The following is a 19034-nucleotide window of genomic DNA, read 5'->3' on the forward strand; positions in this document are numbered from 1 at the left end:
TTGGTCACATTGGTTGGGGGAATGAAACTTCAGAGGACACTGAATGCCCAGGGTCAAAGTATTCAAAACTATCACCACATGGTTTGTTTAATCGAATACTCCAGCTCCCTGTACCCGCTGTAATTCAGCAGGCTCTTTAATCTTTAACTACAATGTCATTTAGTGGTATGATCCAAAAACTGTTCTGAATTTTGGTAAGCAATCTCCCTTTCCATCTAGCATTTTCTGTCTTAATGATTAAATTTAATCCTTATAGGAACATAACCATATTTACTCAGAGCTATATGTTCAAACCAGCAACCCTATTAAGAGATGTCTTCCAGCACATCTCTAATCGGTGGTTCATGCCCTCTCCTAGCAGGGCAGTGAGTTACTAACGTTGTGAGGACATCTCTCTCTGAGCAGTGCAAAGGTAATTCTCCAGTGGAAGAAAAGAGGAGGTCGAAAGTCTGGGAGGGTCAGAGGTTAAAAAGATCCCACTCAGTCCCCTCTGGAAATGTTCTCAGCTTGACTGCTGAACTGAACTGAGCGAGGCCCCTGACAGGCAGGTCTCCTTCCCCACAAGGAGTACCCAGACCCTGCCCCATGCCCCAAAGATGATGTAAACTCGGGCTATTGGCCTGGTAGTGTTTGAGCCCTGGGCTCTTCTTGCCGTAAAGCAGCTTGCCTGGTCTCCCCTCGGGCAAGACTAAACACCCTCCAAGCCGCACATTCAGCCCTGGGTCTCTGATAAAATCACTCCCCCCAACCCCCCAAGAGCTGCAGGACCCAGGGCAACCTCGGTGTGACCGGCAGCCTGAGCATCGGCCCCGCCCACTCAGTCCCTAAATCCCGCCTCCGTGCCCCCGCGGCCCACCCCTCCCGCCGTGGCCCCGCCCCTGCGCTCCCGTATTCCATCTCCACCCCCACGCGCTCGGGCCGCCCCCGCGCACCAGGGCCCCGCCTCTCACACTTCCCGGCTCCGCACTCCACCCACTCGAGTTCTGACCCCGCCCCCTCGGGAGCCGTGGTCCCGCCCCCGGACCCCAGGGCCCCGCCCCAGCGCGCTCGGGTTCCGCTCTCCCGGGCTCGAGTCTGCCGCTCGTGCCCCGCCCCCACGTTCCCTCTGGAGTCCCGGGAGGAGTAGCCGCGCGGGGGGAGGCGTGGCCGTGGTGCCGGCCGAGGCGCGGGCGGCGCGGCCAGGACTTTGGCTTTGACACGGACGGCGAGCTGGAGCTGTGGCTCTGGTGCTGGGCACCGACGCGGTCCTGGCGGATCCCGCGTCCGAGTCGGGAGCAGGACTTTTCGGCTAGATCAACGCAACTGCGGCGACGCCGCAAGTCCTGGTGCAGCCTCGAGACTTGGTGCAGCCACGGCGGCCGCATTTCGCCGCCGCTACCGCCTCCGCGCAGCCCTGCTGCTCTTGCCGGCTCTGGGAGAGCGACTCTGAGAGTTTCTCTCGCAGAAAGAGCTGAGACGCGCGGCTGGAGGCGGCCCAGCTACTGACCATACACGCGCGGGCACCCGTATTGGAGGCAGGGGGCCCGCGCGGTCCTGGGCTAGGCTCAGGCTCCTGAGCCGCAGGTGGAAGGACGCCTCGGGGGAGCAGCGGAGAGGTGGGGCGCGGGGACCGGCGGCGGGTCTGGTGGAGGTCGACAAGTCTGTTCTCGGTACCTGCATTAGTAAGGACGGGATTCCCAAGTTGCAGATGGTGCTGAGCGTCAGGAGGAGGGGTGGGCGTGGGAGATGCGCTCTCCGTTCTTCCTGGGCCCAGGTGGGGGCGACCTAAGCGGGGGATGGCCTCATCGCTGCCAGAGGTGAGAAAGGCAGAGACCAGAGATGTGGGCTGATGAGGGTAGGTCTCTTTCCAAGAGAAGCAGCTCATAGTCTGTTTGGACCTCGATATGACAAAAATAGGACCTCTCCAGAGGAAAATCCATAGGGGCCAGCCTCATTGTGTGTGTTCAGGAGTTCATGGGCAGCCATCAGCCTGGGACTCTCCTGGTTAAAACTCCTGCTCTAGATAGGGAGTGCTAATGCAAACTGATTAACTGATTCAATCGATTTGTGTGTTTATTAATTTGTTTTCCAGGTGGCCAAGTGAAAGGTACTTTTGGACACCCTGAGCATGGAGATTTAGTGTTTGTCTTTGGTAACTGTTTCATTCCCTGCATCCTGAACCTTCCCTCCTTCTGTGCCAGTAAGGTCTATTGGGCTTCCTCCCTAGCCAGAAAGGAGTTCTGCGGTGGTGAGGCCGTCCTGGGCCACTGACCCTGGCCGGCATGGGGAGCACGCTGGGCTGCCACCGCTCCATACCACGGGACCCCTCAGACCTGTCCCACAACCGCAAGTTCAGCGCAGCCTGCAACTTCAGCAACATTCTGGTGAATCAGGAGCGACTGAACATCAACACGGCCACAGAGGAGGAGCTGATGACCCTGCCTGGTGTGACCCGTGCGGTGGCCCGCAGCATCGTGGAGTACCGCGAGTACATCGGTGGCTTCAAAAAGGTGGAGGACCTGGCGCTGGTCAGCGGCGTGGGTGCCACCAAACTGGAGCAGGTCAAGTTCGAGATCTGCGTGAGCAGCAAGGGCAGCTCGGCGCAGCATTCTCCCAGCTCCCTGAGGCGGGACCTGCTCGCGGAGCAGCAGCCTCACCACCTGGCCACCTCTGTGCCCCTCACCCCACGGGTCAACATCAACACGGCCACCCCGGCTCAGCTCATGAGCATACGGGGCCTCACAGAGAAGATGGCAGTCAGCATTGTGGACTATCGCCGTGAGCATGGGCCTTTCCGTAGCGTTGAGGACCTGGTGAGGATGGGCGGTATCAATGCTGCCTTCCTCGACAGGATCCGACACCAGGTGTTTGCGGAGCGGTCCAGGCCCCCATCTACCCACACCAATGGAGGCCTGACCTTCACCGCCAAGCCTCACCCCAGCCCTACCTCGCTGAGCCTGCAGAGTGAGGACCTGGACCTGCCACCGGGGGGGCCCACCCAGATCATCTCCACACGCCCTTCTGTGGAGGCCTTTGGAGGCACAAGGGATGGGCGGCCAGTGCTGAGGCTGGCCACTTGGAACCTGCAGGGCTGCTCAGTGGAGAAGGCCAACAACCCTGGAGTGCGAGAAGTGGTGTGCATGACCCTCCTGGAAAACAGGTGAGGGTGGGAACCACTGGGGGCGTTGGGTGTGAAGGCAGTTCTCGAATGGCCTCACCTGGGCATGCAAACAAGTGGACTTTTTGGGGAATAGGGAGAGGGCAAGACTATTTAATCAGTGTTCTTGAGGACCTAGCGGTACTGTCAATGTGGCTGAGCTCTCCTGCTCTAGAATTTTTTGAATACAGCCATTCGGGCTTGTGGCCCATATCTTGAAAACGAGATATATCCGATATCAGTTCCTAATTTGGGGGTAAGTGGAGATTAGGTTGATGTTATTGCTTTGGAGAATGCTGTTTGACTCAGAAGACTTTGTGGGGTTTACGCCAAATCAGGCACTCAGAGGCCTGGGAACCATTGCACAGTTTTGCATATGAGAAGGGAGATTGTTGGATTTTTTTTTTTTTAATGAGAGGGAAAGTCACATTTGTCTCACCAAATATGCCTATTTGTGTGCACAAAATCATCTGAAAAGGCAGGTATTTGCAAACACATACGCTGTGTATATTCACCGAAATGCTGTGAATGAATCACTCCTCATTCTTTTTCCTTATTTAGCCGGAAGTTGGTGTTCAGGCCCACAATTGCTGCCCCAAATGTATGTAACCTCTCTTGTCCCCATAGCCAGGAAAGGTCAGGCTTACATGTGGTGAATATTGGCCAGATTTTCCCATTTGAACCACAGGGGAAGAGACTTGTAGGAAGGACTCTTACCGCAGCATGTTTACATCATTCACAACACTGCTCTCTGTAGGAACTTCCGTTACTGCCCCCCCTCCTATGAAACAAAACAATATCATTGTAGCCGTTAGCTCCTGCTGTTAGTAAAATAGTATAGTGTATCATGTAATTAGCTTTGGGAAGGAAAAGAAATATTTTTAATGGTCTCCTCTGGGTCAGAAGTCCTCCGAGCCTGGTCTTGAGGGACCGTACCCCTGCTACCAGATGTAGGGTGGCATGTTTGTGGCCACTGGCTACTTGCCTTTGCATTGGCTTGTCAGTGAGCCTGATGGGCAACAGTTTAGTGACAAGAATTGAGTCCTCAGCGGGCAGTCGCTGTGCGTTGTGGCAGAGCGTCAGGATAAATGAGTGAGGAGAAAACCAGGTCACACCGTTTCCCTGGCACTGTCCCCATGGCACACTCTCCTCACAGGACTGAGGGATTGTGCAGCAGGTTAGAGAACTGGACTGGGAGAGCTCCTGAGCGCTCCTCCTGCACAGCTGTGTCCCCTGTCTTGTGCTGTAGCTCACTCCTTTTGCAGAATCGCCTTGTACGCAGGTGAGAACTAGACTCAGCGCTGGGTGATATTTATCAGGAACGGCCTGATATTTGTTCTCTTTATCCATTAGCAATGTAGGTGCGTGCGGGGGGGTGGTAGGGAGAGGGACGGATGGCTGTTTAATTCCTATCTTGAGTTTTCTTAAGGCTCCGTTTGGGGAGGTGAAGGGGGTTGAATCAGGATCTGAAGTCGCCCCAGAGAGAATGACAGACCAGGCAGCTCTTGCCCATTTACTGTGACAGTGGTTTTTCAAGTGTGGTGTCTGGACCAGCATCAACGTCAGTGACTGACTCAGAAACCCTGGTTTTCTGTGTTTTCACACACTCTCCGGTGGTTCCAATACAAACTGAAGTTTGAACCCCATTGTGCTGTTCATTGGGTGATCAGCTGTCCCTGTGGTTTTCTCTGTAAAGCACCTCATCAAGGTCCGTGAACTCACACAGACCTTCCAGAACTTTCCAGGTACTATGTTTTCTTAGATTGTTCTGATCATCCCTGTAGTTGTTCAACTTCACGATGCTCTTTCTGGCCAGAGTTTGAGGGGCTTATTCTGCCTCTAAAACAGATGAATGCAATGGGTAGGGAATGGGAGAGAGAGCAAGGGCCGGTTGGCCTCAGAGTGGTCTTTACTCCGCAGTGTAGACCTGGGTCAGCCAAGGGCACACTGAGGAGAGTACTAGCAACTCTTGTCCTGCATGGAATTAGGACTTCTCCTGGTGTTTCTTCTTTGGATTTCCTGGAGGGATGGTGGTTTGTTGAAGTCATTTAAATACTGTCCTCAGGTGAGAGGAAGAACTTACCCAGGCCTGGTAGGGATGGAGAAGGAAACACCTGTAAGTAAGCAGGAAGGTGACCTATATCCCCATCGCATTTCTCACACCTGGCCAGCTAGGTTGTCCTGTGGCTTGGTGGTTTCTTTGGCCTGTTCACAATGTGTTCAGAGTGTTCTGGGCACTCCTAGCTTCTTATTAGTGTCCAGTCAACATACATTAATGGGCTTAGGGCTTGGTCCCCTGTAGAGCTGGAGTGGCTCCATTTGTCTATGACTGTCCCAGGGCACCCAAAGATGGCTGCCTGTTCCAGAGTGGGTCCCATGTCCTCAGAACAGAGTGCACATTCCCCAAGAGCTGTGTGTTCGTCCTGATTCACAAAAATCTCTCGCATTCCAGTTGATCCCTTTATTAGTAAGAGGACATACATGTAGTGTGAGCAAGAATGAGTGCTGGTAATCTTCGAGGTGGTTCTTATTTTTGTACATGTGTATGTGTAATACAAGTCTTGTTCATGTTTGCTGATACTTCATATTCATTTGGTTCCCCCATTAGCCTGGGAGGGGGGTAATGCTTGTTTCCCCCATTAGCCTGGGAGGGGGATGATGATGCTCCATCTCTGGGTGAGGAAACTGAAACCAAAGAAGTTAAACGACTTGCCTCCATCCCATAGCTCATTAGTGACTTAGCTGGGACTAAGACTACCTTCTCACTGTAGTCCCATGCTCTTTGCAGGCACACTGTGTTTTGTAAGCACACCGCCTTCACCCTGCCTCTTGTTCAGGCATCCCACCCTCTGCCTACAGAGGTACTACACTTGCCAGTTTGTGTGCCAGTCACATTTAAGAAAATAAATTCATTGTAAAGGCACAAAAAAAAGAAAAAAGAAACCACCTTGGCTCCACACTTTCTGTGTAAAATCAGTGAAATTCCTAAACCTTTCCAGGTCTCAGTTTTCCCATCTGTTAAATGTAACTAATGAAAAAAAAAAAAAAAAACCCTTGAAAAAAATGGAAAAAAAGAAAAAAAAAAACCTTCTTTTGTAAAGGGAATCGCTAGCTGGCTCTTCATTTTCCTTTCTGTGGGTTTGCTTTCTTCTACTAAAGGGTGCCAGGGTAGGACTTCAAGGTTAGAGACCTTTCTTGCCCTGAAAGGCTGCCCCTGGACGAGCATGTGTGAGCTACAAAACACCGAGTCTTACGTGAAGACCGAGGTAGGACAGCAGAAAACTAGCTAATCATGCAGTCACCAGGAGCCTTCAAGGACATCGCCCTGTGGCACAGAGCTGACGGGTTTCATCACATTCCTTTGCCAAATCTCAGTCTCAGGCAATGTTTCTCCTCGTCCAGTGTTTATGAGGCAAGACAGAAAGAGGAATGCTTCTGCTAAACATCCTGGCAAAATTTGGGGACAGCCCACATATGGAATGAAGATTAATTTTTAATTTTCTCTTTTTTGCTGAGTAGCTCTTCTATTCTGAAAAGTCCCTTTGGTTTTTGGAAGCGTAAGCCCTGGAGGAGCAGACATTGACAATCTCCAAAAATAAATAAATAAATAAATAATAAATAAATAAATAAATAAATAATAGGTTTACTATCCTACTTGTGCATTTCCCCACGGCCTCTGTCAGAAGGGAACCTGTCGAAGTTTTCAGCTTTATAATGCTCTAAATCTGTTTTCTTGCTACATGTCTGTCTGCAGTATCCAAGCACAAGGTGAATTAGTATGTTGTGCAAGATGGGATTTTAGTTGATCAGACTTGATTAGTAGGATCCATGTAGACACAAGCCGTGTTGTCATTTGATTCATTCATTGAAAACTGTGTGGAGTAGCGGCTGTGTACATGCAGATGCTAAATGCGGGAATCAGGTTGTCCTGTTATTTAACTTGAGTAAAGTAAATGGGAATCAGCTTGTGTGACTTAGCCTCCAAAGAGTCTGAGAAACCCAGATTTGAGGTGGGGGGGGGGTCATGGAGTGTGATTGATTTCAGGTTGCATCTTTCTCATCCCAATAATGAGCTTATCCTGGGAGACTGAACAGTGAGTAGATGCAGCCAGACATAACATCTGAGGCAAAATGGCCAGCAGTCCTCTTAAAGCAGAAATAATGAAAACTGCTTTGACTGTGGAAACTGAGGCGCAGAGTGATGAGATAGCCTCTGTGTGGCCTTCAGAAATGTGGATTGGGGTCAGGATTTGAAGCCAGGCTCTGTGTGATTTTTAGGGCGGGGAGTGGAAGTGTCTTTTCCCAAACACCGTGTCCTTTTACTGACCCTTGGCCCACCTGCTGTTTCCTCCCTGTCTTGGGCCTCGGGTGGCCAGGCCTCAGAGTTTCACCTAGACTTCTAGGGCTCAGTCAGGCCCCAGGAGGCTTCTGCTCCCTTCCTGTTTTTGTTCCTCTGAAGGACAGGGCTTATGGCCAGAGGTAGAGCCATTCAGAGGGCATCAGGGCCTCTCCACCCGGCCCCTCAAATGTGAGTCTGTGACCTTGGCTCAGCTCCACGGCAGAGTTCCGGTTTTGTGAGCCAAAGAGTTCTGGGTGGTTTCCAGAGGGAGAGGTGGTCTTTAATAAGACTTCTGTGGATTAATAAGAGGAGATGGTGTGGCTGAAGGGAAGTCCTGGGGTGGGCCCGGGGCAGGCTTTATTTCACCAAAGGGAGAGATGTTAGTTTGTCTTACAAGATGGGCCCATTCAGGATCTGATTTTGGAGGTTTGATAGTACTGCTTCTCCCAGGGGCTGTTCAGTCCTCTATTATTTATTTCTTCCACAGATACTTTTTGAGCTCTCATTAGGTACGAGGTTCTGCGTCAGGCCCCCCATAACAAGATACTGTCCCTGCTCTCATGTGAGGAGCTAGACAAGTCAATACATGATGGATAAAGACAGATAATGGCGAATGCTGAAGAGGATGGAGGCGAGCTGAAGAGAAGCCTGCTGAGGTGGATGGGGGTAAAGGAAGGCCTCAGCTAAAGCTGATGGATGAGAAGGACCCAGACATAGAGAAAGCTCGGGGGAAGAGTACTCACTAGAGGACCCAGCACGTACAAAGGCCCTGAGAGTGCTTGTTCTAGACAGAAAGCCAGAGTTCTGGGCACGGTGGGTGGCAGGGAGTGGAGAGGGGCAACAGAAGGAGGGGAGGCAGGGCCAGATGGATAGGGCTCTTATTTTAGCAGGAGGAGGCCATAGAGGATTAGAAGCAAAAGTTGGTGACTTACCTGTTACCAGGCTCTTCTAGCTGCCAGAGTAGGGGGAGGCGCTTGGAGCAGGTCCTGGAGTTAGGTAGAGGGTACAGTTTGAGAAGGTTGAGTTGCAGAGTCAAGGTTACAGAGGATAGTGATGGGGTGAAGGGGGAGTGGGTGGTGATGAGAACATCCTTTAGCAGCAAGGACTGGAAGGCCATGCCTGTGTTCCAGATGTTGGGGGGATTAACCATGTGGATTCCTAGAAGGCAGGCTCAGAGGGGGTTAAGGAACCCCAGGCTAGCCCACGTGACTATGCATTGCATTGACGTGATGCAGCTTGCCAGCCTCACCCCTCCCCTCTCTTCTTGCCTCACACTGGATGGGTGCATGGTGCTTCTTCTGGACAGGGAGGGTCTCGGTCCATAGTAGATGGAGGAAAAGGCCTTGTGGTCTGTCTTCTGTGCACAGAAGATCATGTATCTTATGGGGCCGCTTTCTTTACAGTATCAGTTACATATATAACAAGGGCATATTTGGGGGGATTGGGGGTAACTATTTCTATTAAAAGACATTTAAATGAATTTAATTCAACATCAATTAAGAACCCCCTCTTTATCCCCTCCCCCCAGTGGCTTGGGATCACAGGGAGAGACCACCCTGTGGTTAAGGAGTTCACAGTCCGGCTAGGGGACACATCCATTGGTACTTACAGCATGCCATGGGCGGGGCTGTGAGGGAGGAGGTGACGTTTAAGCACAGGGATCTGGTACCTGTCTGCTGGGCTCTGGAGATAGATCAAGTCCTCATACAGGGGAAAGATGTGGGGCTAGGACCAAGTCAGGTGGCTTGGAGGGAGCTAATGTGGAGAGGAGGGTGGGGTCTGGGCGTAAGCGTGTGGTGGTCCTCACAGCGAAAGCCAGCAGCCCCCCAGCAGTTCCTGACACTTTGGGGATCCAGGCTGGCTCGCTGGCTGGGCTTATAATCCGAAATACTCAGGGAGCACAGTAGGTTCCCGAGAACCGTGCCTCACAGTAGGGAATAGTATTGAGGTAGGTGTTATTTGCGGTGTGTTATTTTTATCTCAAAATTACCCTACTTTACACAATTTTTATCTCAGAATTCCTTAATAACAGTCTCTGTGGATAAGAAAAGGATGCATTTCACCAATATTTGATGTGCTTGTCACAGACACCCTGGTCTGAGTGTAGTGATGCACAGTTGAGTGGAAATTTCACACCAGTGACTGCTGGTTATCGAAGCAGCCAGCAGATGCCACACAGAAATGTCCCGCTGCCCCTCCAGATGTGTGGTCCTCCTCAAATATTTAGGAACCCCGGAAGCTTCCTGACCCAGCTGCTTGTGACTGTCTGCAGGCACGGTAGGTATAGCAGCTTTTACAGCAGTATTTTGATTGACAGCTGCCCAGTAGCTGGAGAGGAACCCTGTGGGTGTGTGCTCAGAGTAGAGGTTTCATTGTAACGGAAAGTCTTGAGTTCTTCTACCAAACTGCTGGATAGAGAGACCCTGGGTTTTCTTTCCTGAGCACAGCTCCCCACCTCTGTTGCTTTGGCATTTGTTTCCAGTGGCCCTGTTTCCTGAGAATTCTATTTTGGTTCCATCATTACCTGATTAAGCTGTTAAACTGGGCCTTCAATTGTTTTATCCGGAGACCACGGTAACTCCCGGAACGCTTTACCGCGGCCAAGACAATGTTGTTCATGTTGCCTCATTTAAGGCCGCGTGCATTTGGAGTGTGGTTTTACCGTGTTCCAAGGATCCCAATCCCGTTGGCTCACCCAGATGTTGATAGGTGACGTCTGTACTTTTGTCTTTCTCAGCTTGTGCTAAAAGCACTGTGTCTTTCCAGGCAGGAGGTCTCAGAGGGATTGTTGTTTTTTAAACTACTGCTCCAATATCCTGTTGGAAAAAAAAACCCAAAACCAAAAACTTCTTCAGAATGTATTTTTGATAAGTATATTCAGTCTGACTTAAATTTTTTTGCTGTCTTCGTTTTCTTAAAGGGCAAAAAAGTATACTTTTTGGTGACCTTGAAGTACCGATGATCAGCTTTAGGTCGTGGACTCCTCTGGGCTTCCTGGCTTGGTGGGCAGCCTCTGCTGCTCAGGCCGCTGTGTTCCTCTACCCGTCAGGTTTTTAAAGAGTGGTTCTCAGTTGCTTTTATGTTGAGGACTCATTTAAAAAAACAAAACAAAGCAAAAAAAAAAAAAAATCAGCAAAACACTGCATGTCCCTCCCACCACCCAGTAGTGGTGGTTGTACTTTCAGTGGCTTTGTGGACGTAGTAGTTGTACTAAGAACAGAAACAGTGGTAATTAACATGGTCATTCCTGTGGCTGAGGTCCAGAGCCCAGCAGCTTCACAAGTGGGTATTGCCAGTGGCCCTCTTGTAGAGATACAGAGAGATGGCTCAGAGAAGTTGCATAATTTCCCCCAAGATCACACAGCTTGTAAGTGGTGGAGCCTGGACAATAACCCAAGCAATCAGACCCCAAATTTGGATGATAAAAACCACTCACTAATGCTTTCGTATGTACGCCCTCGTCTGCACACCTGCATATGAGAATACATGTTCCTCTAACCAACCTGCTTTGAGTTCCCTAGGCCATGACCTTTCCTAAGTGTGTTGATCTGAGATGTTATCTGTGTGTGTAGCTTGTCCTTGTTTCTTCAGAGTGGAGCAAGGATATTTGCAAAGAAATCTGAGTGCAGGATACTGTATTTTTATGGCTTTTCAGTCTTTTACAGTGGTCTCGCCCACACCTATTATGACAAAGGTTTCTTTAAACAAGTTGCCTTTAAAGAAGCTTTGCCAGCATTTGTCTTAGTTTTCTTGGAAACCACTTCTTTTTCTGCTCACTATTTCATCTCTTGATGTCACGTTTTAGGAGACCACAGTCACATGTCCAACTGACATAAACCTGGGGACAGATACACCTGAGTCCGGGTGAGCACGTGACACACAGTTAATCTAGCCAGGAGTACTGACCATGCCGTGGCCATCCATCCCTCAGTGGGTTTTTAGAAGGGACTGAGGATAGCCTGCTGGGTCCTGCAAATAGAGGTCAGTTAGGAGAGCATCTATGGGGTATTTTGAAAAATGCTGGTATCTGGGCCCCTGAGCCCACATGATACTATTTCTGTAGTCTAAAGACAAAACTTGCCGTATATGTATATTGCAGACCTCCTGCGGTAACTGCAGGTTGGTACGGACCCACTATTATTTTCTTAGAAGACTGACTCAAACGTTGTAGCTAGTTATAATGTCGGGGACTCATTGTCCCAAAACCCTCACCCCCTCAAAAAAAATCTCGTGCAACTTTTAGAAACAAAAGAGGTGAGGAAATAATGAGGGTTTTTTTGTTTTGTTTTGTTTTGTTTTTTTGACTGAAGACCTATACTAGCCAGCATCTTCTCGGTAACATGGATGCACTGCTTATGACATTCGTGAATAACAGTAAGCTGGGAGGAATTTAAGGAAGAGCCCTGGACTAGATACAGTATCTTTTAAAGTACCTCCCCAAATGTGTACCTCTGTGCTTTCTCTTTTCACTGGTCTGAACTTAATTTAGTTTTCAGGTTTGATTTTTGTTAATGTTAAATACACGCGCAGACATGCGGAACTGAGCAAGACACTGTCATGTTGCTCTGCACACGTGCTGAACTCAGTGAAAGGCCAGGCAAGACTGTCTGGGGTTGGTTCGTAGTCTTCAGTTATGTTACTGTTAATACTTCCAACATTTCTAATAAAAATGCAAGGAGCTGTAAAATATCACTAGAATTTCAACTTAGAATTTGCTTCTGTCTTTAAAACTTTGAGGTAAATTTAATTGAAGAGCTTCTGAGATTATAAGGTGGTTGTTTAAAATGTTACCATTTGCAGCCATTTATCAAAAGAATATCAGGCATTCCTTATTACTCATCTTCCAAAGCAAGGTATAGAAATAAGCTAGATGATGGGAACTCCCCTCCTCTTGCTAGATAGGAAACAACAGGCTGATTAATAAAACCAAAACATCTTGGGGGGGGGGGAAATAAATGGGATGGAGAGTGAGAATGATTGCAGGATCACCCATAACCTCTGATTTCAAATGCAATGTTTACATTCATCAAATAGCTGTGCTATTTTTATTGGTGGATTGTATGGCTAAAGGTTATATTTTAGAAGTATACGTTTCTTCTAAATCACAAAAGTCTCTTCTAATCCTGAGGCTTTTTCAAGAGAGGGTAAGTGATCACTATTTCTGCCAAATGCCCTTCAAATCTGAGAAGGAAAAGCAATTGTTCCTATGGGTAAGATGTGTATTTATTTGCTATGGCTGTCCTAAAAAGGTACCACAGACTGAGTGGCCAAAACATCAAAAATTTATTTTCTCACACTTCTGGAGGCTGTAGGTCCAAAATCAAGGTGTCGACAGGGTTTTTGTTTTTTAGTTTTATTTGTTTTTCTGAGACCTTCCTCCTTGGCTTGTAGATGACCATCTTCTCACTGTGTCTCAAATTGTCATCCCTCTCTACCTGTGTGTGTCCAAATTACCCCCTCCTCCTCCACTTCCACTGCTGCCACTACTACTACTACTACTACTACTACTACTTCTACTTCTTTTTCTTCTTCTTCCACCACCTCCTCTTCCTCCACCATCACCTCCTCCTCCTCCTCCTCCTCTTCCTCCCCTCCTTCTCCTCTTCTCCTTCTTCTTCTTTTTTTAAGTGGGCTCCATACTTAGGAGCCTAACATGAGGTTCAAACTCATGACCATGAGATCAAGACCTGAGCCAAGATCAAGAGTTGGACGCTTAACCGACTAAACCACATAGGTGCCCCAACCAAATTTCCTCTTCTTATAAGGACACAAGTCATTTTGGATTGCGGCCACTCTAATGGGCTTCTTTAACCTTCATTACTTCTTTGGAGACCCTGTCTCCAAATGCAGTTACATATTTGGGGGTTAGACTTCAGCATATGGCTTTGGGGGACACCATTCATCCCATAACCAAAAGACACAAGAAAAATTGCCCAGGGATTCCTTCTTGGTTCCTTGTGAGGACTCTGCATCTTTGGGTTTTTCCTGGAAAGATGATGATTCAGGATACTTGTTTAACAGTTTAAACACTAGAGAACATTATATGAGAGTCCTGGAGTGACAGTCTGATGGACAAGAGGGATGGCTTTCTTGCCAGCCACAGTCAGCATGGACCAGCTCTTAGGGGCTGGGATCCTCAATCATTTCTCTTTGCAGCTTGCTAATCCTTGGTTTTCTCCTGAAATTCAGCAGTGACCTGAAACCTTGTACCCACCCTGCCAACAGTATTCCACTTTGCTGAGTTCATTGCTTACCCTTGGCTGCAAGGAATGGTGATACTTGAGTGTGTCTGCTCTTTTGAATTTAGTGCCCTTTGGAAGTGTTGGCAAAGGAGAGATTCAGAGGGACCACCATGAAGTCCACTCAAGTTCAGCTGTCCTTGGCTTGTATGGTTAAGCACTGCAGCTGTGGGCTCCCTGGATGGCTTATGTTCCCCTCCCAAATAGTCATTGTGTTGTAATTGCCTGTGTGTTGCCGTCTGCGCTCCTAGACCATAGCACAGCCTACTTTCAGCGCCATAATACTCAGGGATTTGTGGAAAGAAGAAACCACCACTGACATTTATTGACTATTTACTTTACCCCAAGCGCTTCGGCTAAGCCTTTTATCTTCACACCATCCCAGTGAGGCAGCTAAAGTATCCCACCTTGCACATAAGGGAACTTATCTTACAGAATTTGAAGAAATGTGCTCAAGGTCACATGGTTGGTGCATGTGGAGCAAAACTTCAAAGCCAGGAAGAATTACTCAGAGACCAAAGCCTTTTATACTCAAAGGCACAGAATCCATAAACTTGGAGATACCCTAGCCTTTTTGTATTTGGAAAGTATGAAGAGACACATTTAATTGGAGGAGGTACTCCCTGGAGTGGGTCTCAGCTGATACTGAGGAAATCATCCCATTTTATCATCTGGTGAAGTCAGGAATGTGGGGCTTTCGGGGTGCTGGATTTTGTAAAAATCGTGATATAATTTACATAGCAGACAATTCACCCTTCTAAAGTGTACAATACAGTGGGTTTTGGTAGATTCACAAAGTTGCGCAACTCTCACCCCTGTACTAGAACATTTTCATCACCCAAAAAGGAAACTCCGTACACATTAGCAATCACTCCCCACCCCACCGCACAGGGCAACCACCAAGCTACTTTCTTTCTCTCTGGATTTGCATATTCAGGAAACTCCGTATAAATGGGATTGCATAATATGTGGCCTTTTATGTCTGGCTTCTTTTACATAGCATGTTTCAAGGTTAAGCTGTGTTGTGGTGTGTATGTTTCTTTTTTTTAATGGCTGAATACTATTCCATGATGTGGATATACTACATTTTCTTTATTCAGTTGTCAGTTGATGGACAGCTGTGTGGCTTCTCCTTTGCAGCCATTAAGAATAATGCTGCTGTGAACATTCGTGTGCAAGTTTTTGTGCGGACATATGTGTTCATTTCCCTTGGGTACATATGGAGGAGCGGAGTTTCTGAGTCACATGGCGATTCTATGTTTAACATTTTAAGGAACTGTAGACTGTTTTCCAGAATGGCTGCACCATTTTATATTCCCCTCAGTGATATACTGGGTCTCCTATTTCTCCACTTTTCTCTAACACTTGTTATTCCCTTTTTTTCTTTCTCCTTTTCTTTTCTTTTTTTGATTATAGCCATACTGGTGGGCGTGAAATGGTATCTCATTAGGAGTTTGAGTTACATTTCCCTAATGACTAATGTTGATGTTGAGCATCTTCTCATGTGTTTCCTGCCTTTTGTAGATCTTTGGAGAAATGTCTGTGCAGATCTGGGTGGGCTGTTTTCACAACTGTTTCCAAGTGGATTAAATACAGGATATTTTTATGTGGTTTCCCTTTTTACTCCACATTCCCCCTCTTCCTTGCCCCTTAATCATGGGGTCATTATACTGGAGCCTAAACTAGAATAATCACTTTGTACTAGGAAAAAGGGCCCACCATCCTACAGGAATAACCTCCCTCCCCCAACCCTGTCTGGGGAGGAATTTTGAGAACACCATGTTGTGCTTCAGTACTCTGGCTGGAGTGGTCTGTCAACACTGCACTTTCAATACTGTCTTTGAGAAGTGCTTGGTGTCTTCTGAGTTTTATATTTAAACTATGTGTTTTGGGAGGAACTTTAGCACTTTTTATCTAAAGCCAAATGTAACATACGCTATGGCAGGGTTTGCAAAGAGAGAGGAGCTTTGGATTGTTCCTGACAATATCTGCAAATCACAGGACCCCCAGCCAGGAAAAGAACCTTGAAGGGGCCCTTTCCATAAGACCCTGCCCAAGTCATCATGGCCAAATGGAAACTTATGTGTATTCTTTTGAGCCCAAAGGTAGAGATTTGAGTCCTTCCTTACACTCTGCAAGGTACGGCACCATGTGTCACCCATCGATGCTAGGCCCCACTTCTGTTTGGTTTTATTTTAAAAATGTCTTTTCTTCTTCCTCCACATCTCCCTTTACCCCCTTCCATAGATCCCCAGTGCAAAGTGTTAAATAAATGTCCTTAGACATATCTTGGAGAAATGGAGTGCCTTTAATCTGCAAACACCTTGTGTTTTTATCGTTGCCAGCTAGCTCTTTGCTGCTGACGGGACGGTTGCTTTGTCCCTGGCCATGTGCAAGGACAGGTGCCTCGTATGCTTACCCATCCCCCAGTGGTGACACACCAGATGGCCTGGGGCTCCCTGGTACCAGTGAAGCCAGCGTCTCCTTCATGTCCTTTTCAGCCATTTGGATTTCCTCTCTGAGGAACAACTTTTCTCAACTTTTGCTCCTTTTATAAACTTTAATATCACCTTAATTTTTTTTATTATTATTTTAGTTGTTCAGAACTATTTATGCACATTCTAGATGCCAGTCCCCAGAGACTGCAAAAAGCTCTTCTCCCAGCCCATCACCCTCTGCTCACTTTGTCTTTGGTGCCTGTCATGCAACAGAAATTGTTCATCTTGATGTGACCGAGTCTGCCAAATCCGTCTCACCCCCAGTTCGCACCTACATTTTCCTCTTCTCTTCTACATTTTATAGTTTGCTTTTGCATCTAAGTGTTTGACCTAACTGGAGAAAACCTTTGTGTGGGGATGAGGAAGGGACCCACTTTGGTTCTTTCCGACTTTCCTAATACCAACCCTACGCAAGTTATCCTCTCCCCCCTGATTTGGGATGCCACCCTTATCACATGTGTCCATCACATCTCATGATCCATTTGTGTGTACCTGTGTCATTCCCACACTGCTAATACCATGGCCTCTTGTCAGGGGGACTGTCCTTTGTTCTTCTACTTCAAGATTTCCCTAACTATGTACATTTCAGAGTCTGCACATCTCAAACATCCCGTTGGAATTTTGACTGGAACTGCATTAACTTTACAGATGAAGTTTGAGGAAATATAACATCATTGCAATGTTAACTCACCCTGTCTTTGAACATCTGTATTTTTTCCTTTATTTAAGTCTTCTTTTGGAACATTTAATGGGTCTTTACTCATTTCTCCATGGAGGTCCTGTTGCATTCTTCGTTGGGTCAAATCTTAGATGCTTTGATTCCTTATTTTTAAAATCCCCAGAGCAGGAAGTTCCGTGGTTTTATTCTGTCACTCACGCTATTGTGACAGAGCCCTCTTTACTACTACATTGCTCTTCCTCTACTTACTCTGTGTCCTTCATTTATAGTTTAGGCCCTTTTTGCTGAATCCTTCCTGGTAGAAGTAAACACCGGCCAGCCAGAACCTCTGTGAGGCTCGCTCTGGACATGTGAAGGCCCCCATTCAGCTTCCTTCCACCTTATGGTCTTGCTCTGAATAATGTAACTTCATTTTGCCTTTCTCCACGGTTCACATTTTTCAAGGATAGATCAATACTCTAGACCTCAGATTGTTCTTTTTTTTTCTTCTTAAAGTTTCTTTGTTTCTTTTACTAATCTCAACACTCAACGTAGGGCTTGAACCCACAGCTCCGAGATCAGGGTTCACACACTCTTCTGAGTCAGCCAGGTGCCCCAGATTATCCTTCTTGTATGAGTAGATATACAAATACGAGTGGATTCCATGGAAGAACCTAAAGATATGCCACTGGCTTAACCCAAGCCTCCCCCAAAATACATATATATAGACCCTAAATTATAAATGTTTAAATTTCAAATTAATTTTATTTGTGTAGAACAACTCTAGCAGCGAGTTGCATTTTATTGCGGGTCAAATTTGAGATCAGAGACCTTGGAATTATCTTTAATAGTTCAAACATCATTTATGGAGTCTCATTTTTATAAATCTTATTTGCTTCTCACGTGTCCGTGGATTCCTGTGAGTCTGACCACAGACATATGTCTGTACATGCCTCCACCCACAGAGTGTCTGGGTATGTGTGAGTTATAAATATACCCATCGTTTTAAATAGATCTTTATCTTTAGTGTTAATTGCTTCTTTCTTCTTCCACTTTCTCAGTGAGTAAGCTGAGTTGGGAGGACCTGTACGCAGCTGGCTGTGCACTCCCTCCTAACTAATTATTTGTAAGTTCTCTGTAGTTCGTTTCAACCCAGCCCAATGGTACCTGGCATCTGATTTCACCTAAAAGCAACCCAGGTGAAAATGAGAAATTTTTTTTTCTACAGTCGGCTTTCAGATGGCCTGGGGGTTACCAAAGTCAACGTCAGGTGCCATGACCTAAGTCTTTTTTGTGGTTAGAGCCAAACTGTGTTGTTTCCTTTTGGTGTCCAAGTCAAGACCTTTAGTTTTGATGTGAGACATTTAAAACATACAGAAAAATATAAATAATGCTTGACCATTTTCCCCCTCTTGTCAATGTATCTTGCTTTCTTGAGGACTCAAAGCCCTTTTATCCCACTGTCATCCTTTTGGATTCCTCCCACCCCACCCCTTCTGTGCTTGGAATATTTCCTTCCTTATAAGACTTAGTGTGCAGCAGAGTCCATCCCCCATGGGGACAGCTGGAAATGCAGAGGCTCACTTTCCCAGCATCCTTTGCAGGTAGGGCCTGGGCTCTGCAGGTTGGAGGGGGAGGGTCCATCCTCATCTCTGAGTGGGCAGCCCGTGGGACTGACAGCTCAGGGACACGAAGAGCTCACTCTGGCCCTGGAGACAGTTTACACAGGATCGTGTCCCTGGGACAGCAGAAAGTGTGGCTGCTGGTAACAGTGGGGTCCCTGGGGGGTGCTGTTGACTGCATAGGCTGCAGCATCAAGAGTTTGGAATTGTGGCAGTGGGGTCCTCACACCCCAGTTCTGGGGCATGTTTGCCCCTTGTTCCGTGATTGCCCAGCCCCCGCTTCTTCGTGTCCTTATAATGAAGTACTTTTCTGCCTCAGTCTGTCTATGTCGGTTTCCGTTTCTTGCCATCTAGAATTGTGACTGATACACCCTGATCTAGAGGCCCTCATTGTGCTTTTAAAACACTCTGTAGCCAACAAAACCTGTTTGTAAATGAAATCTCATGGGGAAGCATAAGGCAAAGCCAGTGGAAGGGCTTCTTTGGGGGAGGGGCCTTCACTAGGCAAAGCAGAGTTGAAATCCACAGCCCTGACATTTTTT

At 47.5% G+C, this 19034-nt stretch overlaps 1 protein-coding gene across 1 annotated transcript in view; it reads left to right on the top strand.

Annotated features, from left to right (window-relative positions):
• The first annotated feature begins 1061 nt into the window (after positions 1-1061).
• EEPD1 (endonuclease/exonuclease/phosphatase family domain containing 1) overlaps positions 1062-19034 on the top strand; it is a 108505-nt gene continuing 90532 nt past the window's right edge. Inside the window, exons 1-2 of the mRNA XM_004741972.3 lie at positions 1062-1595; positions 2072-3139. Of these exons, the coding sequence (XP_004742029.1) occupies positions 2262-3139 (878 nt within the window). The 5' untranslated portion in view covers positions 1062-1595; positions 2072-2261. The remainder of the gene's footprint in view (positions 1596-2071; positions 3140-19034) is intronic.

This window comes from Mustela putorius, unplaced genomic scaffold, assembly GCF_011764305.1.
Source record: "Mustela putorius furo isolate JIRA1106 unplaced genomic scaffold, ASM1176430v1.1 tig00003845_pilon_pilon_pilon, whole genome shotgun sequence".
NCBI lineage: Eukaryota > Metazoa > Chordata > Mammalia > Carnivora > Mustelidae > Mustela > Mustela putorius.